Source organism: Pristiophorus japonicus, chromosome 22, assembly GCF_044704955.1.
Source record: "Pristiophorus japonicus isolate sPriJap1 chromosome 22, sPriJap1.hap1, whole genome shotgun sequence".
In the NCBI taxonomy this organism is placed as follows: domain Eukaryota; kingdom Metazoa; phylum Chordata; class Chondrichthyes; family Pristiophoridae; genus Pristiophorus; species Pristiophorus japonicus.
Genome location: NC_091998.1, coordinates 63255745 through 63280484, shown reverse-complemented (window position 1 = coordinate 63280484; position 24740 = coordinate 63255745). Strand labels below are relative to the sequence as shown.

Below are 24740 nucleotides of genomic sequence, written 5' to 3'. Positions count from 1 at the left end.
TTTATGATTATACCATCGCTGTTCGTGGGAGCTTGCTGTGCACAAATTGGCTGCCGCGTTTCCTACATTACAACAGTGACTACACGTACTTCATTGGCTGTAAAGTGCTTTGGGACATCCCGAGGTCATAAAAGGCGCTATATAAATGCAAGTTCTTTCTTTCTCGAGCAGTTCCTGGCGACCCAGCACAATATGAAGTGTAGGAAAGGGATAAATGAAACATACCCGTTAAGTCTCCGGTGGCTGAAGAGGCACCAAAGTAATATCCCATCGGCAGCTTGACACCAGGAATATCAATGCAGTCTTTCCATTCGTTCTTGCCATCAATGTCTACCATTACCTGCAAAGGGACAATGGTCATCAACTCAACAATCTCTTCAAAGGTTCCCTTCTGCGCCGGACGTCATCAAGAAGCTGACCGACAAAACCCTCTAAACAACAGGGCAGTTCATCTCCAAAACTGGGGCCCAACGGTAATGTGCAAGGGACATTCAAAGTTAGGATCATCGACTTGTTATAATTACAGCTCCAGTCATTCCCACATCCAACCAAGTCACCTCAAACTCCCTTCCCAGCCCCTCCCGAGGGGCAACTTGGGGCATTTCGGTTGCTGATGACTGTGACTGGGAACGCCTTGTTGCCGGAGAATGCTGCGTCATACCGGGCATCACAGCAGCGGGACAGGAGGGCAGAAAGCGGCCACAGCGACACCTCCGGCCCGGCTCAATGACGGGAGCAAAACCAAGCAACAGGATAACCCCAGCGTGAAACTTTACCTCCAGCACTTCACACGTTAAAGCACGCAAGCGGCGTTTTGATAGCACTGCGCGGGAGAGGACAGGATCTGCTGCAGCTAGAGCTCAGCTGGGGGGGGGAGGGGGGGGGATTATTACAAAATCTAAAAGAATATAAAACTTGATCTGTCCCATGCACCTTTGCATGGATTTTTTTTTCTAAATAAAAAAAGGTGTGTGTTGGCCAGGCTCGAGAGGCGAGACCGGGCTCAAAAGTGACGCACTGATTGTTTTCAATGTGATTTGCGTTGCTTGCATTAGGGGCTGGATTTCTGGTTGTGTTAACGCCTCAGTTAGCGGCCGGGGGAGGGGAGGGGAGGGGGGTGGGCGTTAATGGGAGCGTAAGAGGTTACCGGCCGAAAATTCACGAGCCGCTCATCGGGGGCACAAACCAGTAGTGCCGGGCCGTTGCCGATCGCTCCGATCATGGCATCAGTCCTGGTGCAACGCCCACGCTCGCGCCCCGGTCGGTAAATTCGGTGCGGCCGCCTCACTGAGCGCCCGCCAATAACAACGTCGGGAGAAACAGCGGGTGCAGGCTGGCAGAGGCGTTAACCGGCGGCTACTTAAAGGGATGAGGAAACACTTCCCTGGGAGGTCGCAGTCAGTGCAACGTTTACACACAGCACGGTGCGTGAGCCCCCCCCCCAGTTTGCAGCGGCAGACAGACAGAACGGTGGGGGGGGGGGGGAAACAAGTGAGGTTGAAAACTTTAATGGGTGCATTACCACGCCGCGTCTTTAAGACTTGGCTTTTCCCAGGATCTGATTCGGAATTCCGCGCATGCGCAATGGGCCTCGCAAAATGTACCGACCAAACTTTCATTATCGCTCCTCCCCCCATCTCTGGTGGGCAACGGCTGGTTTAGCGCCCGTCAGCTTTTCGACCGATTCGGACGAATTTCTGGGCGGGAGGCGCAAACTTTTTCAAGGCGCTAAAACTACCGCTCCGCCTGGATTACCGCCCCAAATGAGGCGCGGCCGAATTTCCACCCCACATTACCAGTTCGTGCCGCTGTCCATGTTCCACACCAGCCTCCTCCCACCCTGCTTCATCTCACCCCATCAGCATATCCTCCGATTCCTTTCTCCATCGTGTGTTTATCCAGCGTCCCCTTAAATGCATCAAAATATTGGCCGGGACACCGGAGAGAACGCCCCCCCCCCCACCGTGGGTTTTTTTTGGAAAAATTGCCATGAGGGTCTTTTTTACATCCACCCAAGAGGGCAGTCGGGGGCCTCGGTTTAACGTCGCATCCAAAAGACAGCACCTCAGCACTGCAATGGGAGCATCAGCCTGGATTATGTGCTCAAGCCCCTGGAGTACAACTTGAACCCACGACCTTGTGACTGCGAGTTGACAGTGCGACCCACTGGGCCACAGCCGGCACACAGACCAATGAAGACAGACTGCCCACTCCCCAACGTTATATTGGGTCAATGTGTCACTTGGGCTCGTGCTTGGCCAGACCGACCAGGTTCCAGCTTGGGGGACACTGGGGTAAGCTAGAATTAGACAGCAGCCCTTGGTGTGTGTGTGTGTGTGTGTGTGTGTGCGTGCGTGCGTGCGTGTGTGTGTGTGGAGGGGGGTGGGGGAGAAACCAGCAAGGACTCTCTACGTGATCACTCTACGCAACTCCTTTTGAAAAATCTGTACAGGTGCAACGCTCCGAATCCGAAAATCGGAACTGCCCGGAATCCGGACATTTTGCGCATAGCTGATGGGAGTCGTCCAGAATCCGTAATTATTGTCCGAAAACCAGATATTTTGGAAGCAAAACACGAAATCCAGACCTCGCCGCTCAAAACCTGGCATGGATTCAGTTGAGGATTCCGGATTTCAGACTATTGACTTCCTTTGTCTGAAATCCGGAAAAACCCAAAAACCGGAACGGACTCAGTCCCGAGGATTCCGGACGTTGTACCTGTATCTGGGTACGCTGGGGGAGGACAGAATGGGGGCCTAGCCGAGACGCTAATGTCCAGGTTCCCACATGAAGAACGCTCACTTGGGTGACCTTTTTGGATATTAAGGGAATTTGGGGATATTAAGAGAATCAAGGGATATGGGGATCGGGTGGGAGGTGGAAGATCAGCCATGATCTCATCAAATGGCGGAGCAAGTTCGAGGGGCCGCATGGTCCCACTCCTGCTCCTAATTCTTGTGTGAGGAATGTGAAGGCAGCTGGCACCAGCAGAATCTGCACCCCGACAGGAGCGGAGGGCGAAAGAGTTGGACGTGGGTTGCTGGGGAAGAACGTGAGCAAAAGCTGACCCAATCTTCCTATATCCCAAAGACGAGGCTGTTGAGTCAAGCACGCAAACGCTTGGCCGGATCCCAAAAGTTGTGCCACGGGTGAACGTTTCTGGCCCACACTCACCGTGAGCCTTCTCTTCAGGTAGCGGATCACGACGAAGGTGTCGTGGTTGAGATTCCGCACCAGGGCGGTGCACCCTCCGATGGCCGTGGGCCGCCCATCTCGCGAGTGATCGTACGACAGGCTCCCGTTGTTCACCATCGCCGAGATGTACGGGAAGACTCGCTACAAGGGAAAAATCAGTACGTGAACACCGTGTGCTCAGCAACGTCCTTCGAACTTGTGGCCAACAGAAAGAAGCGAATCCTGGAGCATAGCTTTCTAATCTTACAAAGGGGACATTCATGTGATTTGAAGCTCGACGCTTAATTACATTTTATTTTACTCTCTTTGCCTCCCCCAGACCCCAATGGTGTTTCCTGCTCTCAAAACTCTGGGCCATAATCTCAGAATAAGGGGCCGCCCATTTGAAACAGAGATGAGGAGGAATTTCTTCTCTCAGAGTGTCGCCTTTGGAATTCTCTGCCTCAGAGAGCTGTGGAGGCTGGGTCATTTAAGGTGGAGATAGATGGATTTTTGAACGATAAGGGAGTCAAGGGTTATGGGAACGGGCAGGGAAGTGGAGTTGAGGCCAAGATTAGATCAGCCGTGATCTTATTGAATGGCGGAGCAGGCGCGAGGGGCCAGATGGCCGACTCCTGCTCCTATTTCTTATGTTCAGTCCTCCCCCGTTGGGCGAACTAGCTCAATTGGTCAATGCAGGCACTTAGCTGCTTCGGACACTCTGCTCCCTCAGCCCGCTCGCTGCAGTGGCCTGTAACCCAGACAGAACCAACAATTCCAACCCAAGTCTCTGCTGGAGCACAAGGGCGGACACACCAAGGAGGCCCCCCCCCCCACCCCTTCCTCGCTGGGCAAATGCTCTGTGCGGTGCGGAACTGAGTCAGAGGGCACAAGGAAGGTCCCTGGTCTCAATCCCTGGTAGCTGATGCCAAATGGATGCAGTGAAAGGTGGCAAAATTGGACGCAGTGGCTCTGGACCGGGGCGAGAAACAAAAATAAATCTGGACCCGGGGTTCCCAGTCCTCGTCGCTGTCTAGTGACATAGTCTGGAAAGTGCACGTGTGGCGATTGGGAGATCAACATTTGGCTCCCACCTCCAACCCGGTGCAACACTCGGATAATTGTCCAGACAGAATCATTAAGTATGGTCACTCCGGTGAGGTATGGAGAGCAACCGGTGCCTGTGGTGCCTGTTGAGTCTCATCCCACCAGCACTTTCAGGGGCTGGGAGAGGTGAAGCTACCCTTCATACACAGACACAAGAAATGCCAGGCCATTTAGTAGCCCAATGCTTGTCCCTCAAGCATTAAACTTCATCAAATAAATCCCTCGACTTTATAAAAACCCAATTTTTTTTTTTAATGCATTCACGGAATGTGGACCTTGCTGGGAAACCCAGCAAATTATTGCCCATCCCCTATTGGGTGATGGCAACGAGACCTAGGTGTCATGGTACATCAGTCATTGAAGGTTGGCATGCAGGTATAGCAGGCGGTTAAGAAAGCAAATGGCATGTTGGCCTTCATAGCGAGGGGATTTGAGTACAGGGGCAGGGAGGTGTTGCTACAGTTGTACAGGGCCTTGGTGAGGCCACACCTGGAGTATTGTGTACAGTTTTGGTCTCCTAACTTGAGGAAGGACATTCTTGCTATTGAGGGAGTGCAGCGAAGGTTCACCAGACTGATTCCCGGGATGGCGGGACTGACCTATCAAGAAAGACTGGATCAACTGGGCTTGTATTCACTGGAGTTCAGAAGAATGAGAGGGGACCTCATAGAAACGTTTAAAATTCTGATGGGTTTAGACAGGTTAGATGCAGGAAGAATGTTCCCAATGTTGGGGAAGTCCAGAACCAGGGGTCACAGTCTAAGGATAAGGGGTAAGCCATTTAGGACCGAGATGAGGAGAAACTTCTTCACCCAGAGAGTGGTGAACCTGTGGAATTCTCTACCACAGAAAGTTGTTGAGGCTAATTTCATAAATATATTCAAAAAGGAGTAAGATGAAGTCCTTACTGCTAGGGGGATCAAGGGGTATGGTGAGAAAGCAGGAATGGGGTACTGAAGTTGCATGTTCAGCCATGAACTCATTGAATGGCGGTGCAGGCTAGAAAGGCCAAATGGCCTACTCCTGCACCTATTTTCTATGTTTCTATTGCCCTCAAGATGGTGGTAGTTGACAACTGAACTGGACTAGAAGCCACTCAGAGGGCAGTTAAGAGTCAACCACATTGCTGTGGGACTGGAGTCACATATAGGCCCAGACCGGGTAAGGACGGCAGATTTCCAGATGGGTTTATACGACAATCCGGTAGTTACAATTACTGTAGCTAGCTTTTTTTTTTAAATTCCAGATTTATTTAATTAACGGAATTTAAAATCCCCAGCTGCCGTGGTGGGATTTGAACTCATGTCTCGGGATCGCTGGATTACTCGTCCAGTAACACAATGTGCTGAAAATTCCAGCCCTGCCAGGTCCGTACGGAGTGCGCACACACCCGGCGAGGCCTCACAACAGCCGGTTCTCGGGGCGCCATGGTCAAAGATGTCTTCTGACAGAATCCACGCAACCCCGGCTAGAAGGACATCCTCGCGGGAGAGATTGGCCCAAATCCTGCCCAGCGAATGTCCTTCAAACTCTTACGCCTGGTAAAAGCAGGCGTATAGTCTACTTTTACCAGTGTAACACTTCTAAAACATATAAAATTATAATTTAATCATTCAGTTTTATATTTAAAAACCCTGTCCATTAAGGTAAGTTTATTTTTAACCCTATTAAAAACAAAAAAAAATTCCCAAAAAAATATTTTTTCTAAAACATTTAATTACATTAAATTTCAATTAATTTTACATAGGTGAGGTGTTTTTGTAATTTATCATGTGGTGTTTCTTGTTTCAGGAGGGTGTTCTCATGGATAGTAATAGGAGACCGTACAAACGGAGTTCCCATTTTTATCAATGAGAATACTACCTGGTGATTGGTGGTCTGGGCACACGTGACTCCAGCGTGTATGTACGTACGTACGGGCAAGTCTCCCCGGATGTTGCACGTTGAATGAACGCCTCCGACCGCAATCGTAGGTTCCTCCGTGATTACCAGGTACTTTTGCAGATTTTTTTCAGGTTAGAGACGTTCGTCCAAAGGAAGTGACCGACCACAATTTCTGGGCCAAATTCCCTAAGCTACTGTACCCGATTCCTTGCACAGGAGCTGGGACTCCTCAATGTATGTGTTTTTGAAGAGTCTGCCAAAGGTATTGGATGCCAAGATGATGTTACACCATCAAAGCAACCCACAAGGCCTAGAAATTTAAAACCCACTGCGCATCCTCTCACGAAAATTATCAAAAAATCAATGATAAATATGACAGAATGACAAACAGAAATAGGCAACGAAATACATTCAACTCTTTGGAAAAGAAGAAATTAGCACATGCCATGGAGCATGAAAAGTGGAGACTGTAACACAGCACTACCTGATTGGAAGGCGTATATCTCCTCTTCTTAGTCTGTACATCCCCGGAAATAATGCCAAACAGTAGCAACGTGAGATAAAACAGGTATTTCAATAACTCATCATTGTTTTCAACCAACCAAGGCATGCATTTCCTGCAAACAGCAATCTGCCTCTCTGACACTAACCGTGCGTTTACAGGCAATGAGCACCTGGACTTAATTCCCAGGTCAATCTCAGTGCTGTCCGTGTATTACCCAAGCACCCCATTCCCTGGTGAGGCGTTACTGTAACTGTTCACGGGCGTGACGTTGGACGGAGACGTCAGCAATACATTTAATCACTCAATGACTTGTATGTGCAGGCATCACTTGCATGTTATTCTATTTTAGTGCAATCAATTTCCTGAATGGGCTCATTTCCAATTTTGACACAATCTTTTGGAGGTGAATTCTGTCTGGGGTACAGTTTCTTTGGCACCAGAAGAAATGGATCAAGATTGATCAAACCATATAGTTATAGTTAGACCACATCTTGAGCACTGTGTCCAGTTCTGGTCAGACCCACCTTGAGCTCTGTGTCCAGTTCTGGTCAGACCCACCTTGAGCTCTGTGTCCAATTCTGGTCAGACCCACCTTGAGCTCTGTGTCCAATTCTGGTCAGACCCACCTTGAGCTCAGTGTCCAGTTCTGGTCAGACCTACCTTGAGCACTGTGTCCAATTCTGGTCAGACCACACCTCAAGTCCTGGGTCCAGCTCTGGTCACAGAAACAAGGGATACATTCAAGCGCTGGAGGCAGAGCAGAGAAGAGCCATACGAGGCTGATCCCTAGCGTTGAGAAAAGACTGGAGAGACTTGGGATTTTCCGTCGGGAAAGGAGGCGTCGGAGAAGTGACCTTATAGATGTTTGCGAGTTCAGGGAATGGGAACGGTAAGTCCAGAAAATATCTTCAAAGCGAACGGCGAGATGCCCTCTGTAGTTGACCGCTACCAACTGGGCTCATGCGGAAAGGACGGGAGTTGGGGTTTTATTGGGGATGTGGGGTCCGGCATTCATGGAACTGAACCTCACCAAACCTCTAACTATAGTTCAGTTCAGAGAATGTTCACTCTGTTGAATCCGAAGATGACGAGGTTGACTTATGAAGAAAGGTTGAGCAGATTGGGCCTATACTCATTAGAGTTTAGAAGAATGAGATGTGATCTTATTGAAACATAAAAGATACTGAGGGGGCTTGACAGGGTAGATGCAGAGAGGATGTTTCCCCTAGTGGGAGAATCTAGAATTAGGGGGCATAGTTTCAGAATAAGGGGTCGCCCATTTAGAACGGAGACGAGAAGGAATTTCTTCTCTCAGAGGGTCGTGAATCTTTGGAATTCTCTGCCCTAGAGAGCTGAGAAGGGTGGTTCATTGATTATATTTAAGGTGGAGATAGTCAGATTTTTGAATAATAAGGGAGTTGAGGGTTATGGGGAGCGGGCAGGGAAGGACATGATTGCACTAGAGAGGGTGCAGAGGCGATTTACCAGGAAGCTGCCTGGAATGGAGAATCTTAGCTATGAGGACAGATTGGATAGGCTGGGTTTGTTCGAATTGGAACAGAGGAGGTTGAGAGTAGACCTCATTGAGGCGTACTAAATATTGAGGGGCCTGGACATAGAGGATAGTATTTCCATTGGTAGAGGAGTCTATAATGAGGGGCATAGTTTTAAGGTGGTTGGTGGAAGGTTTAGAGAGGATTTGAGGTGGGGGGGGGGGCCTTCTTTACGCAGAGGGTTGTGGGGATCTGGAACTCGCTGCCGGAAATCCTCACCACTTTTAGGAGATGGTTGGATGGGCACTTAAAGTGCAGTAACCTGCAGGGTTACAGACCCAGAGCTGGTAATTGGGATTAGACTGGATGACCTTTAGTTGGACGGAGCAGATATAATGGTAAGTACTGCAGGGAATAGAATACGGCCAGGGTGATCTCCTGGACTAGTTTCGATCGCCTGGATGGGTCGGAGAGGAATTGTCCCAGATTTTTTCTCCCTAAATTGGCCTGGGTTTTTATCTGGTTTTTGCCTCTCCCAGGAGATCACATGGCTCCAGTTGGGATGGAGTGTAGAATGTTTCAGTATAAGGGGTGTCGCAGTTGTGTGAGGCGGACTGGTTGGGCTGGGTGCTCTTTGCCTTTCCGTCATTGTTCATAGGTTTATATGTAACCTTCAGGGCTGCTGACCGAGGGCCGTGTGGCTCTTTGTCGGCCGGCGTGGACACGATGGGCCGAAATGGCCTCCTTCTACGCTGTAAATTTCTATGTTTCTAAGTGAAGTTGAGGCCAAGATCAGATCAGCCACGATCTTATTGAATGGCGGAGCAGGCTCAAGGGGCCAAATGGCCAACTCCTGCTCCTATTTCTTATGTTCTTATATCCACTATATGCGAAACCTGGGTAGAGCCAGTATATTAACTAGTGCAAATCTCGGTGTGCCAATCTCGTTCACCTGCGACGCAGGTTCCTCCAACCACACTGCCAACTGAAGGGGACCTGAACATCAGATTTTCTGATGATTGTTTATAACTCAATGACTTGCCAGAGAAAATTAACATTTTTTTGAAGCAGATATCCAATTTTTTTGATCATCTGTAGACATAAAAGTGACAACTGCATGATAGGTCAGTCTCGGCAGTCGTTATTTGGGGGTGGTTAACCCTTTCCATGAAGTAGATTTTCTTTCCTCCATTTCTGGGGTAACCTCATTGCTCTCCGTTTTATCCTTACAACTAAGGTCCTTGCTTCTCTAAAGCTTCAGTGACGCACCCTCACTGTATTTGAAATGAGAGTAAAATAGCAATAATACAAAAACAGATTGTAAACGATTCTAGGGGTGTGTAAATAGAAAGAGATTAGTGAAAGTAAACGTGGGCACATTAAAGGCAGAGACAGGAGAAATTATACTGGGCAATAAGGAACTGGCAGACATGAAATAAATACTTTGCATCAATCTTCACAGACACAACAAACATTCCAGAAATAATGGGGAATCAGTTTAGCAAATAGCATGTTGGCCTTTATAGTGAGAGGATTTGAGTATAGGAGCAGGGAGGTCTTACTGCAGTTGTACAGGTCCTTGGTGAGACCACACCTTGAATATTGTGTTCAGTTTTGATCTCCTAATCTGAGGAAGGACATTCTTGTATTGAGGGAGTGCAGCGAAGGTTCACCAGACTGATTCTCGGGATGGCAGGACCAACATATGAAGAAAGACTGGATCGACTAGGCTTATATTCGCTGGAATTTAGAAGAATGAGAGGGGATCTCAGAGAGACATATAAAATTCTGACGGGATTGGACAGGTTAGATGCAGGAAGAATGTTCCCGATGTTGGGGATGTCCAGAACCAGGGATCACAGTCTAAGGATAAGGGATAAGCCATTTAGGACCGAGATGAGGAGAAACTTCTTCACTCAGAGAATTGTGAACCTGTGGAATTCTCTACCACAGAAAATTGTTGAGGCCAGTTCGTTGGATATATTCAAAAGGGAGTTAGATGTGACCCTTACGGTTAAAGGGATCAAGGGGTATGGAGAGAAGGCAGGAATGGGGTATTGAAGTTGAATGATCAGCCATGATCATATTGAATGGTGGTGCAGGCTCGAAGGGCCAAATGTCCTGCTCCTGCTGTTTCTACGTCTAGCGAGAATGAGGAACTTAAAGAAATCAGTACAAGTAAAGACATAGTACTGGAGAAATCAATGGGACAAATCCCCTGGACCAGATGATGGTTTTAAAAGAGGGAGCTGCAGAGATAGTGGGTGCATTGGTACTAATCTTCCAGAATTCCCTAGATTCAAGAATAGTTCCCAAGAATTGGAAAGTAGCAAACATAACCCCGCTGTTTAGGAAGGAGGGAAGAGAAAAATTGGGGAACTACAGACCCGTTAGCCTGACATCAATCGTAGGCAAAATGCTAGAATCTATTATTAGGGATGTGGTAACAGGGTACTTAGAAAATCGTAATATGATTAGGCAGAAAGGGAAATCGCATTTGACAAATCTGTTTGGGAATTTTTTTTTAAGATGTAACTAGTAGGATGGATACGAGGGGAACCAGTGGATGTAGTGTATTTGGATTTTCAAAAAGCATTTGATAAGGTGCCACACAAGAGATTATTACACAAAATTAGGACTCATGGGATTGGGGGTAATATATTAGCATGGGTTGAAGATTGGTTAATGGACAGAAAACACAGGAGGAATAAACGGGGCTTTTTCAGGTTGGCAGACTTTAACTAGTAGGGTACTGCAAGGATCAGTGCTGGGGCCTCAGCTATTAACAATCTATATTAATGACTCAGATGAAGGGACTGAGTGTAACGTATCCAAGTTTGCTGATGATACAAAAAGCTAGGTGGGAAAGTAAGCTGTGAGGAGGACACAAAGAGGCTGCAGGGAGATAAAGACAGGTTGACTGAGTGGGCAAGAACATGGCAAATGGAATACAATGTGGGGAAGGGTGAAGTTATTCACTTTGGCAGGAAAAAAATCAAAAAAGCAGAATATTTTTTGAATGGTGAGATTGGGAAATCTTTACATTCAGAGGGACCTGGGGGTCCTTGTACATGAATCACAGAAAGTTAGCTTCCAGATACAGCAAGCAATTAGGAAAGCAAATGGTATGTTGGCCTTTATTACAAAGGGATCAGAGTATGAGTAAAGAAGTCTTAGTACAATTATACAGGGTGTTGGTGAGGCCACACCTGGGGTACTGTGTACAGTTCCGATCTCCTTAGCCAAGGAAAGACATACTTGCCCGGGAGTGCAATGAAGGTTCACCAGACTGGTTCCTGGGATGAGGGGATTACCCTAGGAGAAGAGATTGAGTAGACTAGGCCTGTATTCCCTAGAGTTTAGAAGAATGAGGGGTGATCTAATTGAAACATATAAAATTCTTACAGGGCTTGACAGGGTTAATGCAGAGAAAATGTTTCCCCCGGGCTGAGGAATCTAGAACACGTGGTCACAGTCTCAGAATAAGGGGTCGGCCATTTAGGACTGAGATGAGGAGAAATTTCTTCTCTTAAATGGCTGTGAATCTTTTTAATTCTCTACACCAGAGAGCTGATGATGTTCAGACGTCCAGACGTCCAGTATATTTAAGACTGAGGTCAATAAATTTATGGGAATTAAGGGATATGGGGACAGTGTGGGAGGGGAGTTGAGGTAGATCAGCCATGATCTTATTGAATGGCGGAGCAGGCTCGAGGGCCGTCTGGCCTACTCCTGCTCCTATTTGTTATAAAATCGAGACTCACTAACTCCTACTCTCCACATTCATTCCTTCTCAGAACTGTCGAACTCCCGACTTCCTTCTTCCTACAATCTAGCGCCAGCGTTGCTCCATTGTTCGTTTGCCCACCTTTGGAATCAAAGGTGGGTTCGAGCCCACCTCAAGGCTGGAGCGCAGAATCGACAGATAGTCCAGTTAGGGCTGAGGGAGTGCTCCATTGTTGGAGGGGTTGCCCGTCTAGGTCGAAATTAACAATTCTATTTGAAGAAAAGGGTGCAGTTCTCCCAGGGTCCTGGCTGATAACCCTCCCTCCGCCAACACCCTCAAAACCGGATTAACTGTTTACCACATGTCTGTCTGTCTGTCGGTGGGCTTTTTCAAACCGCACTTTAAAAACAATGCATTAAATGTGCTGCACTTTTGTGACATTTCCGAGCGATGGGCCATGCTGCAATGCAATTGAGAGTTTTCGTTCTTTCGGCTTTTAAAAACCCAACCATTGTCTACCTCATTGGGCTTTGCCGACGGTGCTCAGTACCCGCGGGGTAGCGCTGACGTCGTCCAATCCCGCACAGGTTCCGCTCAGAGCTGCCCGACGTTCCGCCAACTCGACGGCCTAAAAGCTGGCCCTACCAGCAAACCGTTCCCCAATGCAGAGAGCAATGGGACACGGAGCCGAGAAGGAAATGATCCCGATACCGGTTGTGCGCGCGCGCGCGTTGTGGATTCCCAAATCCACGACATAACTCACGTCAACCAAAAGGAACAACGCTGCCAAAGTCGACTCCGACCTTCGTTGCCCTATTTAGGGTCTCCAAACCCGAAGGTTAATTGAATGGGGGGGAAAAAAATAAACCTGTTTGTCGGGATTGGAGTTATTTCGCAGCATTGTAACTCGTGCTTCAGTAAATGACATTGAGAAAGGCCACTGGGAGTTTAAAGATGGAGCAATATAAATCTCAGGACAGGAAAGAGATTGTGCGGTATTTTGGGAAGTCACCCGTCTCGGGGAACACAAGTTATCTGAACGGGGACTGTGACCCCGAGCTCACCTCGTGTTGCTTCTCCTCATTTGGATAGGTATCTATGAAGAGTCCCAGTCCGAAAAACAGATCCTTACTCCCAAACACCGCACCTGAAGAGGTAAACATTTTTTTTTATATAAAAACAGTCAAACCAGTTCTGCTATCTGCCGTCATCCCCTATCCCGCCTTTTCTTCATTGAATTCTCTCTCATCACCAGACAGCCACTGACTGATGCTGGAGTGTGGGTTACAGAAGCAGCAGCAGGCCCGGCTACCAAACGTCTGCTGCTTCTGTAACCCACACTCCAGCATCAGTCAGTGGCTGTCTGGTATATATTGACAGGCGATTCCACTATGAGAAGGGGGGGGCAGGGGGAGGTTGGCATTATACCCGAGGCAGATCAGGAGATCCTGCTCTTATCATATGTCCCTTCTCATGGACTTTGCAGCAGGGCTTGCTGGGCCATGGCAACCAATCAGCGAAGAGTTCAGCTGACCTGCCCGAGATCAACAAGGTCAGGTCCAGCACTGAACCTGGGGCCTCCCAGGTGCGTACGGGTCAGGATTGCTGTTACCCCACTAAGCTATCGGTAGAGCTTCTGATGCCATCTTTTTCCTCGTGGCATGAGATTTCAGTGAACAAACGCTGAGCAAGAATTTGCAACCGAAGTAGTGTTAGTTTGTGGGTAGCACCCGCGCCTCGGAGTCAGAAGGTCATGGGTTCAAGTCCCACTCCAGGGACTTGAGCACATAAATCTAGGCTGACACTCCCAGTGCAGTACTGAGGGAGCGCCGCACTGTCGGAGGTGCCATCTTTCGGATGAGACTTTAATCCGAGGCCCCGTCTGCTCTCTCAGCTTGACGTAAAAGATCCCATGGCACGATTTCGAAGAAGAGCAGGGCAGTTCTCTCCGGTGTGCTGGGCCAATATTTATCGCTCAAGATATTAAGGGGAACAGATAGAGTAGACAGACAATCAATCAATAGATCATCTGATCACTATCACATTGCTGTTTGTGAGAGCTTGCTGTGCGCAAATTAGCTGCCGCGTTGCAGACATTACAAAAGTGACGACACTTCAAAAGGTACTTCATCGTCTGTAATGCGCTCTGAGATGTGAAAGGCGCTATAGAAATGCAAGTCTATCTTTTTGTAGTTGCCCCCTACTGTTATTAATTTCAGAGCACTGTACCTGGTTGCATGCGATCTTTGGTGTACCATATTGCAAACCCGTCGCCATTCAGATTCTTCTTCCCTTGTCCATGGATTTTGAAATGGACCTGCACCTCCCAGTCTCGCAGTAAGCAGGCCTACAGACACACAGAGGCAATCTCTAGCGCTATTAAACAGGGAATACCAGCACAAGCAAATTATGTACCCAAATGGCTTGGGCGGAAAAAGACACTGGTACTTGTTTGGTACTGAGCAACACAGACATCATTTCTGTAGTCTGATCCCCTGGTCTGTGCCTGGGAGTGTTTGATGGGACAGTGTATAGGGAGCTTTATTCTGTATCTAACCCCGTGCTGTACCTGCCCTGGGAGTGTTTGATGGGACAGTGTAGAGGGAGCTTTACTCTGTATCTAACCCCCTGTACCTGCCCTGGGAGTGTTTGATGGGACAGTGTAGAGGGAGCTTTACTCTGTACCTAACCCCATGCTGTACTTGCCCTGGGAGTGTTTGATGGGACAGTGTAGAGGGAGCTTTACTCTGTATCTAACCCCGTGCTGTATCTGCCCTGGGAGTATTTGATGCGAACACTGGAGAGAGTAAATAAAGATACAGTTTCCAATGGCTGAAGGGTCGATAACCAGGGGGCACAGATTTAAGGTGATTGGCAAAAGAACCAGAGGCGACACGAGAAAATACATTTTTACGCAACGAGTGGTTAGGATTTGGAATGCTCTGCCTGATAAGGTGGTGGATACAGATTCAATAGTGGCTTTAAAAATGGAATTGGATAAATACTTGCAGAAAACATTGCAGGGATGTGGGGAAAGAGCGGGGGAGTGGGACTAACGGGATTGGTCTTCGAAAGAGCTGGTGTAAACTCGATGGGCCGAATGGCCTCCTTCTCTGTGCTATTCTATGATTGTATGAAAACATTTCACTTGCCCGCGCTAACATTCTGATCACAAGAACAAAGATTCATCAAAATGACGAATTAACTCTTACTACACGGTTCCAGATCGCTCCCTGCTTGCTCTGTAGATCGGGAGTGAGTCGCACAAAGTGAGTGGTCACCATTGTGTTTCCGTGAAGATCCCAGTGAGTACCGGAGCTGGAAGCTCCCAAACCTACAAGCGACAAAGAGACAGAGGGCACTCGTGAGCGAAAGCAGCTCAACACAGAACGCGCTCTCCTCGAGCGGGTCGTTCAGCCCCTCGGGCCTTCGCCACAGCAGCCTCGAGCAGCTGATGTAAATCCAGAACCGGGGGGGTAGATAATCCCAAAGTTTTTTTTTTTAAAAAGCCTGTAGGTTGATTTCAAGGGGAAGGGAAGCCATGAGTGGATAAGATGGTGTGACGAGTCTTGATTTCAAGCAGGGGGGGATGTAGAGACACACATTTGGCTTTCCGAAAGTACAGAAGTTCACAGTTGTATTGGCTGTAGTTCGACATTGCAAGAGATTAGGGAGAGAGAACATATGAAAAACACAAGAAGAGACAGAGGCCATTTATCCCCTCGAGCCTGTTCCGCCATTCAATGAGATCATGGCTGATCTGCGACCCAACTCCATATATCTGCCTTTGGCCCATGTCACTTAATACATTTGATTAACAAAAAGCTATCAATCCCCAATTTAAAATTAACAATTGATCTAGCGTCAATTGCGTTTGCGGAACAGTGTTCCAAACGTCTACCGCCCTGTGTGTGCAGAAGTGTTTCCTAATTTCACCCCGGAAACGTCTGGCTCTAAGTTGTAGGCACTCACTCCTAGTCCTAGAATCCCCAACCAGCAGGAATAGCTTCTCTCTATCTACTCTATCCCTTTAATATCTTGAAAACTTCGATCAAATCTCCCCTTATCCTTCTAAATTCCAAGGAATACAACCCCAGTTTGTGTAAGCTCCCCTCGTAATATAACCCCTTGGAGCGCGGGTAGAATTCTGGTTAACGTACGCTGCACTCAGCTAGATTTTTCTTGTGTCCTGTCACGAATGCGAGAAAGAATTACTCAGAATCCCAACAAAGAACTGGGACATTCAGCCCAACCAAGTCCACTTTGGTGTTTATCCTCCACACGAGTATGATGGGAGCAATATTACACATATTACAGCTTAGTGGCTTTAGAGAGAGTTCATAAGAACGTAAGAATTAGGAGCAGGAGTCGGCCATTCAGGCCCACAAGCTTGCTCCGCCATTCAATAAGATCACAGCTGATCATCTACCTCAACACTTTCCTGCACTATCCCCATATCCATGATGGGCCGAAATGGCCTCCTTCCGTGCTGTAAATTTCTATGATTCAATCCCTTGATTCCCTTAATATTCAAAAATCTATCGATCTCGGTCTTGAATATACTCAAAGACTGAGCCTCCACAGCCCTCCTGGGTAGAGTGTTCCAAAGATTCACCACTCTCCCGAGTGAAAAAGTTCCTCATCTTAGTCCTAAATGGCTGACCCCCTTATTCTGAGACTGTGACCCCTGGTTCTAGACTCCCCAGCCCGGGGGAAACATCCTCCCTGCATCTACCCGGTCAAGCCCTGTAAGAATTTTGTATGTTTCAATTATTTCACCTCTCATTCTTCTAAACTCTAGAGAATATCGGCCTAAGTCTGCTCCAGTTCGGAGATTGTTAACAGGATGAGAGGTTTTTGGCATAAAAGTAAAATTAAGCTCAGAAACATAGAAAATAGCAGTAGTAGGCCATTCAGCCCTTCGAGCCTGCACCACCATTCAATATGATCATGGCTGATCCTCTATCTCAACACCATATTCCCCCTTTTTCCCCAAACCCCTTGATGTCTTTTGTTTCTAGAAATCTATCTATCTTCCTCTTAAAAATATTCAGCCTTCTGTGGTAGAGAATTCCACAGGTTCACCACCCTCTGAGTGAAAACATTTCTCCTCATCTCGGTCCCAAGTTTCCTACCCCGTATCCTGAGACTGTGACCCCCTTGTTCTAAACTTCCCAGCTCCCTGGAATAAATCTTCAGGAAATGAGTGGTATGAGGCAATCACATCAGAGTTAATATTTACAAAATTAAACAGCGAGTAGGATCATGCCTGGTTTCTTTGTTTGAGATCTGGTGTTCGTGCCAAGTACTATCATTCATGGATAAGACTTTTGATTAAAACAGCCCTACTTAACAATGAGCAAACAGGGCAAAAATAGTTCATAAAGCAAAGGGCTAAAAAGTTGATTGCCCCTGAAAATGGGCATGGGCATTGCGCTGCGCGATCAGCCCGCAGGCAGCTTGCAAACTTCACGCTGCCTGCTAATTATGATCGTGGCGCGCAGCTCAGCGTTGAGCGGCTGCGCGCCTCTCCGGGGAGCGTAAGTTCATGCGAGGACAACACCAATTAAAGCGAGCCTGCACCTCTTAAAGGGGAGGTGCATTCTGGCTGCAGTCGGTCCTGGAAGTCGTTGTAGAGGAGCGAAGTTAGTGCAACATGAGAGAGGGCTCCCAGATTTTCGGATGCAGCACTCGAGGCCCTGGTGCAGGAGGTGGCCACGGGGAAGAGGTGTCCGGTGTCCACAGGGGGCCAGGAAGCCCTCCAGACAGATGCCGAGAAGGGAATGCGAGCAAGTAGCAGTCGCTGTCAATGCAAGCAGTGTAGCCCCGACAACCTGGCTGCAGTGCAGGAAGACGTTTAATGACCTCACACGGTGGTCACGGTCAGCGAATTCACCTTCAAATGTGTATCAGCCATGGCTCAGTGGGTAGCACACTCCCCTCCGAGTCAGAAGGTTGTGGGTTCGACTCCCACTCCAGAGACTTGGACACACAAATCTAGACTAACGCTCCAGTGAAGTACAGAGGGAGTGCTGCACTGTCGGAGGTGCCGTCTTTCAGATGAGACGTTAAACCGAGGCCCCGTCTGCTCCCTCGGGTGGACGTAAAAGATCCCATGGCACTATTACGAAGAAGAGCAGGGGAGTTATCCCCGGTGTCCTGGGGCCAATATTTATTCTTCAATCAACATAACAAAAACACGTTATCTGGTCATTATCACATTGCTGTTTGTGGGAGCTTGCTGCTGCGTTTCTCACATTACAACAGTGACTACACTCCAAAAGCACTTCATTGGCTGTAAAGCGCTTTGAGACGTCCGGTGGTCGTGAAAGGCGCTATATAAATGCAAGTCTTTCTTTTTCTTTCAGATCCTTACAAGTGAACCACCAGACTCACCACCCCGTCCTCCCTTCACTCACCCACTAACCGACACGACTCATACCCCTCACATTCATAGCTTCACCTCAACCCTACGTACTGAGCACTGCTGCAAGCCTCACAACTACACCTCACACTGCCAGCTATTCAACCAAGACCGGCACATCAGCCAAACACATCCGGGCCCCTATTGGCCGCTCTGCTGTCACACTTGCCTCTCTGTTGTAGGACAAGGTGGATACAACCCACTGCACCCATGTCTGGGAACAACTGGTCTGAACTTGCGGCCTTGGAAGTAACCTGCCACGCCGCTCCCTGGAGACTCCAAGTAACCTGTACAAACCCACCAAGAGCCAGTAGAAATCAACTAGAAACTAACCTGAAAGCAGGCGGCGATCCCTTTAAATTCCTTCCTGCTGAACGTGTTTAAGAGAGGGTGTTAGCCAGAGCCCTGGCATCAAGTCAGCGTTGCATGCGGATTGAATCACAATCGGCGTACTCTGCATACTTCCAGCACCCTACCCAAAATGGCGTCCGCGCAGCCCATACCAGAAGTGCGCCGCGGACAACATTTTGGACCCGAATCGGCATCCATAGCGCCCAGAAAATAGGTGTTACTAAGCAGAAGCTAGCGGCCAATAGGGGCCCGGATTAGAAAATCCTTTCCCCCCTTTTCCAGGCGTCCTCACCACAAAACACAGGACCAGTTGATCATTCCAACCTTACATAAGATTTTACATTGGATATACAGCACGGAAACATTCCATGCCGGCATTTATGCTCCACTCGAGCCTCCTCCCGTCTTTTCTCATCTAACTATCAGCATAACCCTCCATTCCTTTCTCCCCCATATGCTTATCCAAACACCCCTTAAAATGCATCGATACTATTCACCTCAACCACTCCCTGTGGCAGCGAGTTCCACATTCTCACCACTCTCTGGGTAAAGAAGTTTCTCCTGAATTCCCCATTAGATTTCTTGGTGACTATCTTATAGTAATGGCCTCTAGTTTTGCTCTTCCCACAAGTGGACACATTCTCTCTGTATCCACTGTTATCAAAACACTTCATAATTTAAAAAGATTACTGTTAGGTCATCCCTCAGCCTTCTCTTTTCAAGAGACAAGAACCCCAGCCTATTCATCCTTTCCCGATGGGTATAACCTTGCAGTTCTGGTATCAATGCTGCAAATCTTTTATTGCACCCTCTTCAGTGCCCCCATATCCTTTATTAAAAAAAATAATATGCAGACCAGAATTGTCTCCAAGTTTGATCTGACCAAGGTTCGATGCAAAACCTGTTGATTGCAATTCCCCAGACTTTGCCTCACGAGCCACGGGCTTTGCAGCCACTAGACTGGGGACTGGCATTCAATGCAACGTTATTGGAAAGCTTGGGGATGTTACACTTCATCAAGGAGGCTTTGAGGGTGTTCTTGAAATGTTTCCTCTGCCCACCTGGGGCTCGCTTGCCGTGTGGGATTACTGAGCAGAGCGCTTGCTTTGGGAGCCTCGTGTCGGGCATGTGGACGATGTGGCCCGCCCGACGGAGTGTGGTCAGCACTTTGATGCTGGGGATGTCGGCTTGAGCGAGAACACGGACGTTGGTGCGTCTGTCCTCCCAGGGGGATTTGCAGGATCTTGCGGAGGCAGCGCTGGTGGTAAAATGCAACGATCCCCGACCGGCACCTGGGAATCCCTGGCCCGAGACCGCTCAAAAAGTGGAGGAATAGCATCTGGGAGGGCGCGGAGCATAGGAACATAGAAAATAGGTGCAGCAGTAGGCCATTCGGCCCTTCGAGCCTGCACCACCATTCAATAAGATCATGGCTGATCATTCACCTTAGTACCCCTTTCCTGCTTTCTCTCCATACACCTTGATCCCCTTTAGCCGTAAGGGCCATATCCAACTCCCTCTTGAACATATCTAACGAACTGGCATCCAACAACTCTCTGCGGTAGAGAATTCCAACGTTTAACAACTCTCTGAGTGAAGAAGTTTCTCCTCATCTCAGTCCAGAGGGAAAAGAATAAAATATTCAAGAAAAATGTAAACAGTTTTATCAATAGACTGTACACCGTCTTATCCTTAGACTGTGTTCCCCTGGTTCTGGACTCCCCCAACATCGGGAACATCCTTCCTGCATCTAACCTGTCCAGTCCCGTCAGAATTTCACATGTTTCTACAAGATTCCCCCCCCCCCCCCTAAATCCTTCTAAACTCCAGCACCTCGATTGGTGCGCCTGTTCTCCCAGGGGGATTTTGCAGGTTCTTACGAAGGCAGCGCCGGTGATAAAAATGCAACCAACCCGGACCGCCACCTGGGAATCCCTGGGCAGAGGGCGCCCCAAAAAGTGGAGGAAGAGGGCGCGGAGCACCTCGAGTCTGGTCACCGAGAGCACGGTGGGGGGGGGTACCGAACGTAGGGAGCACCCACCCCCTTTTCCTCCAGGGACTGCAAGTCCTGCTTGGGACTGTGCAAGCACCTGAGGTCTGACTGTGAGAGTGGAGCCAAGTCTTGCTGTGATGGTGATTGCAGCGGGAGTGGAATGCAAAGGCAGCCCTTACCCTGGTAGGGTTTCATCAAGCTGTGCTCCCGCTTCAGGTACTCCTCTGTGCCCGAGTCAGCCTGGCCCTGGCCCTGGGTGCGGGGGGCCAGGCTGAGCAAAGCCAGCAGCAACAGCGCAGGCCGCAGCGCCGGCGCCATGTCTGCAACATCTGCATCGCGCGTCACAGGGGGAGCTCCCCATTGGCCGCCGCCGCCGCCTGCCCGCTCGCCATTGGCTGCGCCGCGCCGTCCAGCGCGCCCATTGGCTCGCAGCCCGAAACTGGCTACACCGCGGCCCCACGTGCCCCTCCCCGCCAGCGTGGGAGACTCCCCCCCCCCCCCCCCCCGCCCCGGCCACTGCATTCACTGGGGATAGGGGGCCACTGCATTCAGCACTGGGGATAGGGGCCACTGCATCTACTAGGGATAGGGGCACTGCATTCACTGGGGATAGGGGGCCACTGCATTCAGCACTGGGGATAGGGGCCACTGCATCCACTGGGGATAGGGGCACTGCATTCACTGGGGATAGGGGGCCACTGCATTCAGCACTGGGGATAGGGGCCACTGCATCCACTGGGGATAGGGGTCACTGCATTCAGTACTGGGGATAGGGGCCACTGCATCTACTAGGGATAGGGGCACTGCATTCACTGGGGATAGGGGGCCACTGCATTCAGCACTGGGGATAGGGGCCACTGCATCTACTGGGGATAGGGGCACTGCATTCACTGGGGATAGGGGGCCACTGCATTCAGCACTGGGGATAGGGAGCCACTGCATTCAGCACTGGGGATAGGGGCCACTGCATCCACTTGGGATAGGGGCCACTGCATTCAGTACTGGGGATAGGGGCCACTGCATCCACTGGGGATAGGGGCCACTGCATTCAGCACTGGGGATAGGGGCCACTGCATCCACTGGGGATAGGGGGCCACTGCATTCACTGGGGATAGGGGCACTGCATCCACTGGGGATAGGGGCTCAATAACATTTAGCACTGGGGGATAAGGGGAGCTCAGCCCATAACCTTCAGCACTAATGTAACACCACTTTTTAAAAAAAGGATGGAGAGAGAAAATGGGTAATTATAGACCGGTTCGCATGACATCAGTAGTGGGGAAAATGTTGGAATCAATTATTAAAGATGAAATAGCAGCACATTTGGAAAGCAGTGACAGGATCGGTCCAAGTCAGCATGGATTTATGAAAGGGAAATCATGCTTGACAAATCTTCTGCAATTTTTTGAGGAAGTAACTAGTAGAGTGAACAAGGGAGAACCAGTGGATGTGGTGTATTTTGGACTTTCAAAAGGCTTTTGACAAGGTCCCACACAAGAGATTGGTGTGCAAAATTAAAGCACATGGTATTGGGGGTAATGTATTGACGTGGATAGAGAACTGGTTGGCAGACAGGAAGCAGAGTGTCGGGATAAACGCGTCCTTTTCAGAATGGCAGGCAGTGACTAGTGGGGTGCTGCAGGGCTCAGTGCTGGGACCCCAACTATTTACAATATACATTAATGATTTAGATGAAGGAATTGAGTGTAATATCTCCAAGTTTGCAGATGACACTAAGCTGGGTGGCGGTGTGAGCTGTGAGGAGGACGCTAAGAGGCTGCAGGGTGACTTGGACAGGTTAGGTGAGTGGGAAAATGCATGGCAGATGCAGTATAATGTGAATAAATGTGAGGTTATCCACTTTGGTGGCAAAAACAGGAAGGCAGAATATTATCTGAATAGCGGCAGATTAGGAAAAGGGGAGGTGCAACGAGACCTGGGTGTCATAGTACATCAGTCATTGAAAGTTCGCATGCAGGTACAGCAGGCGGTGAAGAAGGCAAATGGCATGTTGACCTTCATAGCTAGGGGATTTGAGTATAAGAGCAGGGAGGTCTTACTACAGTTGTACAGGGCCTTGGTGAGGCCTCACCTGAAATATTGTGTTCAGTTTTGGTCTCCTAATCTGAGGAAGGACGTTCTTGCTATTGAGGGAGTGCAGCGAAGGTTCACCAGACTGATTCCCGGGATGGCAGGACTGACATTTGTGGAGAGACTGGATCGACTGAGCCTGTATTCACTGGAGTTTAGAAGAATAAGAGGGGATCTCATAGAAACATATAAAATTCTGATGGGATTGGACAGGTTAGATGCAGGAAGAATGTTCCCGATGTTGGGGAAGTCCAGAACCAGGGGTCACAGTCTAAGGATAAGGGGTAAACCATTTAGGACCGAGATGAGGAGAAACTTCTTCACTCAGGGAATTGTGAACCTGTGACATTCTCTACCACAGAAAGTTGTTGAGGTCAGTCCATTAGATATATTCAAAAGGGAGTTAGATGTGGCCCTTACGGCTAAAGGGATTAAGGGGTATGGAGAGAAAGCAGGAATGTGGTACTAAAGTTGCAAAAATGATCAGCCAAGATCTTATTGAATGGTGGTGCAGGCTCAAAGGGCCGAATGGCCTACTCCTGCACCTATGTTTCTATAAGAGGCTCAGCCCTTAACATTCAGCACTGGGGATATTTTATATTCTTCAGATGTTTCCAGGCACTGATTAGAGGGGAGGGGAGTTGAGGGGAACTTTTTTGACCCAGAGGGTGGTGGGAGTCTGGAACTCGCTGCCTGAAAGGATGGTAGAGGCAGAAACCCTCATCGTATTTAAAAAGTATTTGGATATGCAACAGGGCAAGTCTCCAGTCGTCCTGGTTAACCCTTGCCATTGGTTCAAGACCTCGCTCTGTCAAGCCCGTGTGGTGGCTGGTGTGCAACGGTCACCACGCGTTAAAAAAATCCACGCACAGGCATCTTCCACCCTCTCAATTGGAGTTCAGGACTGGAATATCGGGTCCTTCATTGAAACATCTGTGAACTCATGTGGAAGCAAGTCATCCTCGTTCGAAGGACCACCTATGATGATGATAAGGGAGCTCAATATAACACCAGCAAACTGCTTGCAACAAAGCTTAGCATTCTCACCTGCTACACTCTTTCCAGAAAAAAAATGCCCCCACCCCACCAACTTCAATCTGTAATGTGAAAAGAAAGATCCCTAGCATGCCAGCAACAACATAATTATCATCATCATAGGCGGTCCCTTGAACGAGGATGACTTGCTTCCACAAGTTCACAGATGTTTCAATGAAGGACCCGATGTTCCAGTCCTGAACTCCAGTTGAGGGGGTGGAAGATGCCTGTGTGTGGATTTTTTTAACGTGTGGTGACCGTTGCACACCAGCCACCACACGGGCTTGACAGAGCGAGGTCTTGGTCCAGTGGCAAGGGTTAACCAGGACGACTGGAGACCTGCTCTACTGCATGGACCTAGCACGCGCACATACTGAAGTTGCATGATCAGGCATGATCATATTGAATGGTGGTGCAGGCTTGAAGGGCCGAATGGCCTACTCCTGCACCTATTTTCTATGTTTTCATGTTTCTATATCACAGTGTGGGCTGGCCCGTGCTGCCTCTGGGCTCTTGGCTCTTCTGGTTCCCGTACCCTCATCTGTCGCACCTCCTTCACGATCTCTCACCGCTCCTCTGCCACAAACATTCACCGCATTTCGCCACAAACACTCGCCACTCATCCGCCCCGACCTTCCCACTCCTCTGTACCTGGGCCCCGCCGATGTTCCTGCCTACGCTCCAAAACAACGACCAGGGTTTATAGCACCTTTAATGTAGTAAAACGTCTCAAGACGCTTCGCAGGAGTGTTTCAAGACAAAACAAATAAATTTGACACCAAGCCACATAAGAATAAATTACGGCAGGTGACCAAAACCTTGATCAAACAGGTAGCTTTTAAGGAGCGTCTTAAAAAGGAGGAAAGATTGTAGCAAGGTTTAGGGAGGGAATTCCAGAGCTTGGAGCCTCAGCTGCTCAAGCCACGGCCACCAATGGTTGAACGATTATAGTTAGG

At 48.8% G+C, this 24740-nt stretch overlaps 1 protein-coding gene across 3 annotated transcripts in view; it reads right to left on the bottom strand.

The window, feature by feature from the left end:
• LOC139235104 (VIP36-like protein) overlaps positions 1–24740 on the bottom strand; it is a 56745-nt gene that overhangs the window by 13149 nt on the left and 18856 nt on the right. The window contains exons 1-7 of one of the 3 annotated variants that reach the window (XM_070866267.1): positions 20838–20915; positions 15103–15224; positions 14120–14237; positions 12955–13037; positions 6650–6682; positions 3175–3336; positions 226–340 (exon numbers count right to left, since the gene is read on the bottom strand). In XM_070866267.1, coding sequence (XP_070722368.1) covers positions 226–340; positions 3175–3336; positions 6650–6682; positions 12955–13037; positions 14120–14237; positions 15103–15224; positions 20838–20853 — 649 coding nt within the window. In that variant the 5' untranslated portion in view covers positions 20854–20915. Of the gene's footprint in view, positions 1–225; positions 341–3174; positions 3337–6649; positions 6683–12954; positions 13038–14119; positions 14238–15102; positions 15225–20837; positions 20916–24740 lie in introns of those variants that run through there. The other 2 variants (XM_070866270.1, XM_070866268.1) reach the window with 2 other exon arrangements.